The following is a 13,225-nucleotide window of genomic DNA, read 5'->3' as shown; positions in this document are numbered from 1 at the left end:
GTTTTCAGGCCGGGATGTAAAAAAGAGAGATAAACTTTTTCTTTTTCTTTTGTGCCCTGATGCATCAAAACCCCCTGGTTTTAAACGCAGAGTATCGTAGTTTAAACACGAGCTGTATTTGTAGCTCGTCTGTTTCAACCTGAGGTGAAGTCCCTCTGGTGCCTGATGAAATGAGCAGTGCAGTTATTTTAATATAACAGACGGACACTCTTAGTTCTCAGCAGATTAGGAATGAGCTCGTTTGATAATGGACGAGTTAACGCAAACCCTTTTGATCAACAACATGTAACACCAAGCAGAACAAGCTTTTAGAAAAGTTTTCATGTTTGCTCACAACATTTAGGCTTCTGGCAAAAAAATTAAATACATATAAAAGACAGATTACAGTATTTTATTTTAATTTTGGTTTAAAACCAAACTAAAGAGATTCCCCATTTTATGGTTATACAATAGTTTCCAGGTGATAATCAAACGTCAGTCTCAACAGAGAGCAAAACTATGAAATGCAGCTTATAAAATATTTTATTTCACAGCTCGGGTGATTGATAAAAATTATGACGCCTTGTCTAGACCGAAAATGCTAGTAGCTACATTAGTATAAAGGCGTTGACAGCTTCCCAAAGCCCCTAACCCTTACCCTAACCATCACAGGGGTGTGTGCCTAAACCCAAATCTGCGATTGCACACTTATCGAACCGCTAGCCTCTTTTGTGTTGCTTCTTTATTAGATTGTTTTCCTAGTTGGAAATGAAAAATGTACTGTTGAATAAGGTTTATTCCTACTGTGTCCAACAGTTTCACCTCCAGTGATTAAAGAACATTTGGGCACAGACAATGTTCACCACTGTCTTAGTTTAGCGTGTTAACACATTACATTTACATTCATTCATTTAGCTGACACTTTTATCCAAAGCAACTAGGGGTTAAGTGTCTTACTCAGGGACACAGTGGAGGATGGGTCACCATGGGGGATTGAACCTGGGTCTCTCACACCAAAAGCTTAGTCTTATCCATTGCGCCATCCCCTACCTTAATGTGCTAAAATGAGCTAATTAGCAGTAAAGTACAACTGAGGCTAATGGGAACGCCATTAGTTCTGTAGGTTTATGATCATAAACCAAAGAACTGGACTCACTGATCTTTTGGCTTTTGACCACCAGAGTTACTGCAGTTCGTCCTCTGGGGAGCGTGAACGCCTGGATGATCTCTACCAAAGCGGTGGACGATCGCCGTGCTAGCGTGACTAAAAACCTGCATGATAAACTTTAAAAGTAATGTAATAAATAATAATCTGTAATACTATAATGAGGAACATGATGTGTCGCTGATCCATCACATGATGTCAGACGCTCCTTAAACCAGTTCAGCTGCTCCACATCAGAAACTTTAAGTAAGCTGCTCATGTTAATGTTGGTGAATAATGAGTGTGTGTGTGTGTGTGTGTGTGTGTGTGTGTGAGTGTGTGTGTGTGTGTGATGGGCTCTTTGTATCTCAATAGATTAATTTGAATTGAAAAGTGGCCAGTTGAGGGGTGAAAAGCAGTGATTGGATTAGTGATGTAATGCCGTTAGCTGCTTTTCTGGCTCTGTGTGTGTGTGTGTGTGTGTGTGTGTGTGTGTGTGTGTCCATAATGAAGTGGAGGCTCCTGCAGCTCCCTCGCCTGTATTTCATATGTCAACAGTACACACAGATCTGTTTCTGCTTCTCTATCAGATCCTTCTCGTCACGCCGGGAGGTTTAAAGCTGCAGTGAAGAAGTATTTTTACTGTAGTAAAAGTAGCAGTACAAATACTCGGTTACAAGCTGAAGTACTGCATTCAAGATGTCTGTGTTTGCACTCCTGTACAAACACATACACTAACTGTGTTTCTGCTGTCCCTACATTGATTATCACAGATGGATATCAGTCTCGTGTCTGTGTGTTAAACACAGAGTCAGGACGTGATTAGCCTAGCTTAGCATAAAGACTGGAAGCAGGGGCGGACAGCTAGCCAGGCTGTGTCCAAAGTTCAGCACCACCTCTGTGATAAACATGCTGTGTCTTGTTTGTTTAATCGGTACGCAGGCAGGTACGTGTGAAGTCTCGTTGTAACTGTGAGTTTTATGGGTTTTGGTATCAAACCAAACCCAAAGCCTGTGCTCACGGACTGGAAACCACCGCTGTGGATCACAAGTTCTGGGCTGGGCGGATGGATACACAGATGTTTAATAAACAATAAATAGTGCCAGCATTTCCCTCCTGCTAAAACCACAAACTGTAGTTTTAAGCCACGCAAGCAGCACAACAGTCTTTTACTTGTAAAAGCCTCCTAAACCAAACTCAATGCACTTTCTAAAGCATTTAAGCCACAAAGTCCTGGTAACACCCAGGCGTCCCATGAGCCCCTCCTCCCTCCCTCTCCTTCATCAGCAACAGGCCCAACCAGCCCGGGAGACTCTTCCTGCTCTGCTGCAGCCGCCTGCAGGGGAGGAGGAGGAGGGGGAGGAGGGTGTGATGGGAGGAGAGATGCCTGAGCGCTCCTCTCTCCAGCAGGGGATGATGGGAGGAGGGGTCTGTATCTGGAGATGGAAGGCTGGCAGGAATGTGGGGAGAGTGAGAGGAACCCGGGCGGGTTTAAATTTAGTTTCCAGCTTCACGGCCTGCAGTTTAAGTCCGAGCTGCGAGCAGAGAGCTGCTGCTGCTGCTGCTGCTGCTGCTGCTGCGGAGTTATTTATATCCTCACACACATCCTCATCACTGCCTGCAAATGGTGGAAAGCTGCTGGTCAGACAGTGTGCTAAGTTTAAATTTGAGTAACTTCTAACTTTTTATTTTATGCGGTAAGATTTAATTTCACATAACTTTAAAAAAAAAACACATCTTATAGCTACAAATAACAACATTTTCTTTATAAAAATGTAAATGAATGAACAAGGAAATGTATAAACGTACATGGAGTTACTATTTTTAAACGTTTTATACATAACATTTTATATATGTAGGCTATTAATACATATCTAAATAAATAAAGGAAGACTTTTAAAGACTGTATGCATGAAACAAGGACAAATATAAGCTGTCAGCTGGTATATAAACATATGAATAAGGCTTCCTTTTAGGAATCTAAAACTTTTTTAAATAATTAATTTAAAATACATGATTAAAAGGGCCTTTTTGTGTGTTTCCCAGTATTTTCCTAATTGTATCAAACAGGAAATATGTTGTTTTAGAGTAATTTAGACATAAAACTATAAACTTTCTTTTTGGATCCCAGATCCTCAGCACCTTAAAGTTTAACTCTCATTTTCTGGGGGGATAAAACACTCAGTGATTACTAACTGAGGTCCTCCCTTCACCAACACCTCCCCTGAAACAGGAACAGTTTCAACATCTTACAGCAGCAAATAACGAAAGAAAAAGTACAAAGAACGAAATGAATAAATTACTTGTATGAACATTTTATATATGTGGGCTATATATAAATAAAGGATTATTTTTAATGATTGTGTAACAAGGACAAACATGACCTGTCAGCGGGTATATATATAAATGTAACACTTTTTTAAAGGGAACATTTTATAAACATAAAGTTTTTCCTTAATATATCAGACCGGAAATACGTTGTTTTTCAGTAACTAAGACATAAAACTTTAGACTGAGGATCCCACAGAAAAACTTTTACTAAACCTCCCTAGAAACAGGAGCAGTTTCCTCCAGCTCCCCCCCTCCCCCTCAAAGGCTGACGGTTGGCATCCTCTCTCTACTCCCCAAATCCCGCGATATCTCACTCGTATCACCGCTTCTCCGTCCCTCAAACCTCGCGATAGCTCGCTGGAGCTGCCTCCGCAGGAGTGTGTGGCAGCGCGGATGGGTTTCTTATCTTTTACTACCTTAAACTCAGCGTCAGCGATAAAACAAACGTTTGCAGCGCGGGGTTTGTGCTGAATTAAACCAGCTGAGCGGAGGGGTAGTGACTTTTTTTTGTTTGTTTGTTAGGAGAAAAGTGATGTGAGGAGTTAAAGTTGTAGAAATCGACTTTTAAAGGTAATATTTCGTGTGATAACGTGGATGTAAATGAGGCTGAACGTGCGTAAAGTTACATTTTAACTCCTGCACATGTTCAGACAAGAGGAGGAGACGTGAAACCCGGATTAAAGCGGAAATAGTTACGTGTTGCCTAATGTTTGTTTGTTTTTTTTGTTAAAATGATCAACAAAGTGGGATTACGTCTTCCCCCGTCGTGTTAGAGGCTCGTTACCGGGGAGGAGAAGTAATCCTTAACGCGTCTCCGAGTGTGCGTAAAGAGAGAGATGCTTGGTGGCCACGTCCCCTTGGAGACTGCGAGACAACACGTGATGAGCTTTACTTATCAGGTTTAGAGGGAGAGAGACACGCTGAGAGAGCGAGGGAGAGAGAGAGAGCGAGAGGACGCAGTCAGGAGTCCCGGAGGAATCAAAACAAAATACAACTTTAACCAACATTTCCCTCTCGACGACTGCTTTTCCGCGAGTGTTTTACTTCTTCTCCTCCGGGAGAGGAGAGAGGAAGAGAAGCAGAAGAAGAGGTGGAGGAGGGAGAAGGGGAGGAGGAGGGAGGGAGGGAGGAGGGGAGGAGGAGAAGCCGGAGTAAAGTTTGTCCAAGTTTGCACATCCCTTCGGAAACGCCATTTTGATTCCTCTCCTCTCCGGAGCAAGTTTGCAGCCTCTCTCTCCTTTTTCTTTTTTTTTATTTTGTTACTCTCTTCATCCCCTTTATCATCCACCATCACCGCCGTTCATCATCATCATCATCATCACCCCCACCACCACCATCATCATCCTCGCCACGATGTCTCGGCGCAAGCAGCCCAACCCCAACAAAGTCAAGCGTAAGTCTGTTTTTTACCCTCTCCATCGTTGTGTTTTGGTGCTTTTCTGGCTCCGTGCGCTCGCTCGGATCGATGTTTGACATGTTTGGGGGAAAGTTTGGACTTGTTGCGGCTGTTACAGTAAAGTTTAAGCTGAGATGTGGAGACGGCAGCGGAGGGATAATAGTTTTTTTTCTCTCCTCTCCGTGCTGCTTCCTAGTTTGATGCGCATCCAAGCGGTGGAATTCAAGCCCAGGTCTCTTCCTCATTCACCCTACTTCAGCTAATTAGCCTAAACTTGCTTGTTTTTTTGACTTTAAGTGCAACTTTATCACCAGTGTGCACGTTTCGGGGTGTTATGTGGTGGTTTTGCCCCGCGGGGAGGGTGGCAGGAGGGGGTTCAAAGTCTGCTCGCTGCCGGAGTCGAGCATCCATATCTCGGGTGCACTTTGGTCGGAGCCTCGCTGCTAGTGGCCATGTGTAAAGCTACCAGACACCACCAGCAAGCTAGCAGCAGCTAGCGGCGGCGCTTCCTCTCTGCGCCTTCAAAGTAAAACCACCTGTTGATGAACGATTAGCGGAGGACAAATTAGCAGGATGAGCTGTGGTGAATGTGATTTTTATTTGAATTAATCTGCTGTCTTTTATGGAAGCTTTATCTTGCTGTGGTCGAAATTTATACAAGTATTTTGTGAGAAAGTGATGCTCCTGATACAGAAAGTTTCACTTGGTTTGGTGGATGTTTTTTTTCTCTTGTGATGAGTCATTTGTGGTTTTCTCACTAGCGTCACTGCATTTTCATACTGGCTGTTCTGAAACGATCAATGAGTTACTTATTGGTCAATTTAACAACAGAAGAGGGGGGTGTGGGGGGGGGGGGCAGTGCACAAGGATAAACACTAATGTAAATGCACCAAGAAAGGTTAATGTCACAAAGTCATCCTAAAAACAAACAGACGCGTGTCTTATTTAGTGACTCTGTGTAACTTTATGTTGCTGGAAACTGTAATAAAGATGAAAACGTGCTTTAATCTTTAAGTTAGTTTGAAGGGCGAGCCGCCCCACTTCCGGTCGCATTCTAGCTAACAGCGGCTAACTCTACACCGCTGCCGTGACCTTGCCCAGACATATTTAGCACGAATCCGACTCTTGTTCATTTACAAAGTGCACCAACACGGCAGCGAGGCGTCCTCCGCCGCCGCGCTGCCCCGTGTTCGTCAGCTTCTCTCGCTGTTTGGCCACTTTTCGCCGCGTTTCGGACACTTTTCTCCTCCGTCTCCGGTTACGCGCTGCCAGCAGCAGCAGCAGCAGCAGCAGCAGCATCGACGTGACGCCTGTTGCATCCTCCTCCTTCCCCCCACCTCCTCCTCTAGTCTCTCTTTTCTCTCTTTCGACATCATCCGCAGCTTTAACTTCCATTTTAAACGTTAACTCGGGGCTTAGTGTCACACTCGAAGGCGAGTTTGGCCTCAAACCGTCGACTTTGGTCGCGTTTCGGCGGTCGTTACGGCCGTTGGCCTCGTCGTCGGCGCTTTCCGTGTTGCTAAACGGAGGATGATGCTGGCAGTTATAAAAACAATAATGTGGTTTTACTGTGTCGCAGAGAGACTTTGTTATCAGGTGTCCGGGTCAATGATTGATGGACGGGGTTTGATTCCTCTGGGAGAAGACACGACGAGTGTTTCTGCTCTCTGTCTCAGGGCTGAACGGGTTAGATAATGGTTGCTAGGGATTTTCTCTCTCTCTCCCGTGTCCCTGCACCTCTCTCTACCTCCCTGCTGTGGGACTTTAACTTTTAAGAAGGGAAACACTAAACTTTGCCCATGTTTTTGGCTTTTAGAGCGTTTTTAGTAATAAAGAGTGAGTTTATAAAAGATTTATCTAACTTTATAGTGTGTTTAAGCTCTACAGTGTCCATATGTAGAGGTTTGAAGTGTGTTAATGGCAGTTAGAAGTGAGTGTTTAGCTAGATTAGCACACAATATGACTTTTCACTCTTATTATTTTCTTCCATAATATTAAAATATGGGTATTTAGTGCATTTTTAGTAATAAAAACCACATTGTGGTGTGTTTAAACTCTACAGTGTCCATGTGTAGACGTTTGAAGTGTGTTAATGGCAGTTAGAAGTGAGGTTTTAGCTAAATTTGTAGTAATAAATAGTGAGTTTGTCCAACTTTATGGGGTGGTTGTGCCCTACAGTGTCAATATGTAGGGGTTTAAAGTGACTTAATGGCAGTTAGAAGTGAGTTTTTTTGGTAAGTTAGCACACTTTGACTCTTTACTCTTATTATTTTGTTGTGTAATATTAAAACAAGGGCTATAAGTGCATTTTTATTAATAAATAGTGAGGTTATGCACCTTCATGTGGTGTTTGATCCCTACACTATCCATGTGTAGGGGTTTGAAATGCTTATATGGCAGTTAGAAGTGAGCTTTAGCTAAATTAGGACTTGACTCTTAGTATTTCATTCTGTTAATTTAAAAAAGGGGCCTTTAGTGCATTTTTAGTAATAAATAGAGAGTTTATAGAAACCTCATCCAACTTTATAGTGTGTTTTGAGGCCTACAGGATGCATGTGTGGAGGTTTGAAGTGTGTTTATGGTAGTTAAAAGTGAGTTTTAGCTGAATTAGCACACTTTGTGACTCTTATTATTTTATTGTATAACATTAAAACAGGGGCTTTTAGTGCATTTTGGGAAAAACATTGTGACTTGATCCCACTTAAAGATTCCATACGTCTTGCTTCCAAAACCATCCTATATAAAAGCTTTATGGTGAACTTATTTCTATTTTTTTATATATTTATAATTTAAATATATGTATTTACATGTTTTTGCCAACAAGAGATTGTTTGTGTTTGTAGCTTCATGTGGTGAATATGTGGTTGTAGGACTCAATGGCAGATGTTTGTTGGGAGTCTTTCTGTAATAATCTTAGTGACTTCAGTGCCTCTGTTGTGCACAGCAGTGACAGTATACTGACTTCCTGGCATGGTAAACTGCTCTAGTCTTTCACCAGAATCCCTATATGAAGAGTTTGTGGCCGCCAGTAGTGTGTAGTACTTTTTGATGGTGCTTTAAGGTACTTTTTGTCAAGAATTCAGATAGCACTTCTGTAGTGACTTTCAGGGCATCTTTTTGACATTTTAGTGCATTTTGAGGACTCTATTGTTAGTTTGAGGCACTTCATAACAACCTCAAACCCTGCGGTGATCCTGTAGTTGTTCTCCGGGTATTTAAAGTGTCTTTATTTTCTGTTGTTTCTCTTGTTTGTTGCTCTCAGTAGTGAGTTTATTTTGACTTTATCACACAGCGTTTTAGCCTATTTTCAAGCTATGTAGTGCACCTAAGAACTTATTGCTTGTTTTGTAGCAACAAACAGCAGATTTATTGCGACTTTCTTGCACTTCATGGTGAATTTAAATGCATTTTTAACCACAAAGTTGTTGCTAAAACACTCATTTGGCTTCAGGAGAATGTTTAAAGAGCATTTATTGGGTTTTTACCTCCTGTGGTGTGACTTCAGTGTGTGTATTACTCACAGTATAGAACTTTTATTGACTTTGTCCTACTTCATAGCATCTTTAAGTAGTATTCCTTTAGGAAAAGTTAATTTTCGTGTCAGTTTGTGGCTATGAGATGGAGCTCCTGCAGCCTGTTGGATGCTTTTGAGTGTTTGCAGATGAAGTATTTTTCTAAGATGATAAACTACATATATTCCTGCCGTCTTTGGTCCTCTCCTCCTCCTGACAGAGGAGCAGCAGCAGCAGGAGGAGGAGGAGGAGGAGGAGGAGGAGGAGCAGAGATCCGGATGAGCAGTTAGCATTCCATTACGAAATTCAACACTGAGGCCGAGCTGGGCCCTCGGCGACAGGCGCGGATCTCCCTCTCTCTCTCTCACGGAGAGGCACTTCTTAACTCGCCCTTCCACTCCTCGACTCCTCGTCTCGTGGAGCAGCGATTTCAAAAGGAGATGTATGCTGGGTGTGTGGGAGGGAGGAGGGGGGCATTAATCAAAACATCAAAGTGCATGCCGTATCTGAATTCCTCGGGTTAGCTTAGCTGCTAAAAAGTGTTTGTCAGGTTGAACCTTTGTGTGGCGGCAACAGGAAAGGATGCTCTGTGTGTGCGTGCGTGACCCTCCACACTCTCCTTTCACCCTCCGACTTTCCAGACCGCAGCGCTGGTTCGTTCACAAAACGACAACAAAGAAGTGTCTCGCTGTGTCAAAGCTTTGGTTCTTCTTCTTCTGTGGTGGTGGACATTTTAAAATGCTGACGGCTGATGATGTAGCCGATGATGTGTCCTGCTCGCGCGCGCACACACACATGCAGATAGTTGCACACAAAGAGTGTCTTGTGCGACGGGGCATCCTCCATTGTGAGTGCTTTTTGTGGGAGCTGAACACACACAGCCTGCAGATACAGTCATGTAAAGGCATGATGCAGCAGGAGGGAGGAGGCCTGTTTTCCCTCCTGTACAGGTGAAACTAACCGACTGTGACTTCGCTTTGTCTCCTCATAGTGTCGTCACCAGGCGAAACTTTTTAAACCGCTCACAGACTCGTGTCGGGCGTCGTCTGATGCACATTAAGCCGTTCATTTTCAAGTGTTGATGATTGATTACTGACATGAATCACCTGTCGGTTTGCATTTCTGCACCAACAGCATCAGATTTTCACTAAATATAAGAAACAGGTACACTGTTTTTTAATATGCTATTATTTATTCTTAATATTGTATTTTATCAAAATTCATTCATTTTAGGATAAATGTATTACATTAAAACATTTATTTTTGTCTATTTTTCAAATTAAGTGTGTTCATGGATTAATAATGAATAATATTGCTACTTTTTGATAATTATTTAGGATATTATTATTTAGATTATTGTAATTTAGATTTAATTAAGACAAATATATAAAAAATACATTTTAACCTGTCTAATTATAAATTGCGACAATGTTTTCGGTACAGTATGATGTTGAAGCTCTGCATCACGTGCATACAATACAAACAACAAATCACAACATGTAACAATACATTTTAACCTGTATAATACAAGTTTCTCTGTTTATTAACTATTTAAAACAGCTTTTTACTGCTCTTTATTGTTGAGTTTACTAAGTCAGTTTTCCATAAATTAAAAGCACACGGACTCATCGTCACAGTAAATAAAGTTCAGCGTTCAGTCTTTGCGGCTGCTCGTTGATTATAATCATGAGTGCGGTGTAATTGTGAATGAGCGAGTTAATGGGGAGTTTCAGTGGGACGTTTGTGTCCACGGGGACCGAAGCAAAGCAGCTAATTAAAAGCCCCGGTCGTCCCTCTGAGACTGCTGTTGTCGCCACATTAACCTCCATTTATCACACACACACACACACACACACACCTCTCAATTGATTCCCACAGTTTCAGTCACATGACGACCCCTAATAGTCACGCCGTTAACAGACCACTTCAAACAGAGCTGAGCGCCATCTTGTCTTTCTGTTCGTCACCTCTGCTGGGCCACATCGTGTTGATATCTGGGTTTATCAATCTGGCGATTATTGTTCTTGATTTAATGGCAGAAACTTGTGAAACACGTCGATCTGGGTTTCCCAAAGCCTGAGGGGACGTCCTCAAATGTTTAAAATATATTCAGTTTACTGTCAAAGAGGAGGAAAAGAGAGAAATTTTATTTAAAAAATGATTAAAACGGATTAATCGATGATCCAAATAGTTGTCGATTCGTTTAAAAGTCGACAACTAATTGATTGATCGTTGCTGCTGTAGTTGACACGTGCAGGAAAAAGCCAAAGAAAAGGCTGCAGCTAACACGTATTTTGATTCGTATTTTGACCCTTGCTCCAGATTAATTGTCGGAGAAAGAAAAATAGTGGAAAATGTGTCTCTCAAGTCAATCGATTAGTTGTGAACTATTAAATGAATTGATTAATCGTCATTGTTTTTAAGAATAAAGTTTCTTAAATGTGAATATTTTCTGGTTTCTTTCCTCCTCTGTGACAGTGAACTGAATAGATTTGGGTTGTGGACAAAACAAGACATTTCAGGACGTCATCTTGGGCTTTGGGAAACACTGATCGACATTTTTATGGACCAAAGAACTTAATTGATTGATCATGAAAAATAATCATTAGTTGCAGCCCTACTCTGTGCCCCAAAGTCGACGTCTTAAAACTGCTGGTAAAAAGCAGATCTGTTGAGTTTAGAGTAGAAATAAGGCAGAGCGGCGAGTCTTCACATGCGCCTCCGTGTGAAACTCTGCCGCCTTTGATGTGACGTCTCAGGATGCTGACAGCCCTCCTCAGCGTCACGTGACTTCCACCTTCTTTAAAATGTGATTGATGCTGCGGCAGCCGTGTGAATATTCACACCAGGAAACTTGCAGCAGAGCAGACAGAGCGCACGCTGGCGCTTGGAGCTGCTGGGGTAAGAAAGTGAACGGGGTTATTGTGTAGTACAGCAGGCCAATCGGAGCCCACGCTGGGTTTACCACACGGTGACACGACGCTGCAGGTCTGTGCATCGACCCCGGGCTGCAGAGGGGTCAGTGGTTCTGCCTCTCCTGGTCTCCCTCCGTGCCCAGCCTCTATTTATAGACACGCCTTTTTTTAGATAAGATTATGTTCCATACCCCGACTGACAGGAGGAGGAGGTGCAGGAGGAGGTGAAAGAGATCTGAGTTGACACAAACTAACTCAGCCTGCTCACCGGTTCAAATCTCCCTCCCTAACTGCAGCAGAACCTTAAAGGCGTCCGATGGATGTATTGACCGATGGCGTGCACTAAGATCCGACCTCGTGCTCTCAGCCGCTGGCGTTAACTTCCTTTGTCTGTCTGCAGAAAATCAACCAATCGTGCAGCTGTTCTGACGATCAATTAATCACTTACGTGGTGTTTAAAATGGGACTTTTTAAGCGTTAAAAGGTGAATTTATCTTTGAGGTTTGGACTGGCTGAAGTTGAAGATGTCATGTTGGGTTTCGGGCGAACTGGCATTTTCCGCCATTTCATAGATTAGACAGCCAATCAATCAAATCAATCTGCGCATGAATTGATAGTAAAAAACACACTCATGTGACAGAAATGAGGGAACAAAGATATCAAACGCCTTTTTATTCAGCCGGGCGTGTTGAGCGCTCACCCGGGTGGAGGCGCAGCTCGCTTCAGATTAGACTGGGAGGTGTGGAGGAGGGTGGGAGTCGATCTGTAACACCTCCTGCCGGACCAAATGGCTCCCCCACTCCCCCCTTTTTAAAAGACTTTAAGACTTTCGGTGTTAAATTGACAGCTGAGGTGCAAACAGCTTGAAACCAAACCAGCAGATCCACAGTCGGGGTTTCTCTCCTGATCCACAACAAGCCGAGCTGAAGCTAAATTAAAACTCACTTCCGGTTTAGCGGCGTCCCCTCTGGGACGATGCCGGTCAGTTTACAGGAAGCCGTGCTGCGGACGCTCGCCGTGCCGGTGAGTCATCGGGAGATCCGGGATGTGGCGGTAGTTTGTGGTTGCTGGTGATTGGTCAGAAGAACGCTGATGATGATGCTTCAGGGTTTTATTATCTGCAGTCTGTTTCATTAAGAATAAACATGGAGGTAACACGTCAGAGCAATTCGCTCCAGTATTTCCTCCTCTGTTGCCCTAAAACGACTGATTGTTTTCATTATTGATTTTATCTGCTGATTATTGTTCTTTGCATGTGTAAAATACTGCGTTGTTATCGTCTGGTACTGCTAACGATGGCTACAGGCGTCCGTCTTGGTTTTTTCCAACTTAAATCTGTACTGGAACGCCAACGTCAACTCGGGTGTGATTCCCAGCTCTGAACGTGGTAAATAAAGCGCAGCCTCACTGAGCCGGAGACCGTTTACCTCTCATTGATCATTAAACGCCACAGTCGAAGGAAGGGACACCACGGTCACATGACGTGTTGTGACCTGCCGGGACACTTTCTTAAGAATGAAGACCAAATATAAAATAAACGTCTGCGTCCTAAATAAAGTAAAAGCTCGGTGTCACTTCTGAGCAGCGGCGTTTGATGACCGATAAACTGATCGATTGCATCGTGAGCTCAGAGCCGAACACTGAGTCCTCGCAGAGAGACAGAAGAGGATGAGTGTAACATGAGACCTGGGATGAATAGTGCTAAAGTAGGACACACACACACACAGTTTTGCATGCCGTCTGATGGGCCTCCTCCCATGCAAGTGTGTTTCTGCGGGAACCACACACACACACAGAGCGACCACCGTCTTTATTTAGCAGTGGGTCCGCTAAAGTTAGAGCGAGTAAATATTACAATCTTCTGCGTTCACAGCAGCTGCGTCACATGAAGAAGACTGTTGACATCAGTCTGTAATTCAGAGTCTGATCAATCAAACACTTGAGAACG

The 13,225-nt window shown here is 43.1% G+C and overlaps 1 protein-coding gene across 1 annotated transcript in view; it reads left to right on the top strand.

The window, feature by feature from the left end:
• Nucleotides 1-3,923: 3,923 nt before the first annotated feature.
• Nucleotides 3,924-13,225, top strand: part of rreb1a (ras responsive element binding protein 1a) — a 66,061-nt gene continuing 56,759 nt past the window's right edge. The window contains 1 exon segment of the mRNA XM_038732914.1: nt 3,924-4,847. Coding sequence (XP_038588842.1) covers nt 4,808-4,847 — 40 coding nt within the window. The 5' untranslated portion in view covers nt 3,924-4,807.

The sequence above is a fragment of the Micropterus salmoides genome, unplaced genomic scaffold, assembly GCF_014851395.1.
Source record: "Micropterus salmoides isolate LMB-PRFRI ecotype aquatic unplaced genomic scaffold, ASM1485139v1 Ms_hic_scaffold_1, whole genome shotgun sequence".
NCBI lineage: Eukaryota > Metazoa > Chordata > Actinopteri > Centrarchiformes > Centrarchidae > Micropterus > Micropterus salmoides.
This window is presented reverse-complemented; position numbering and strand designations above follow the sequence as displayed.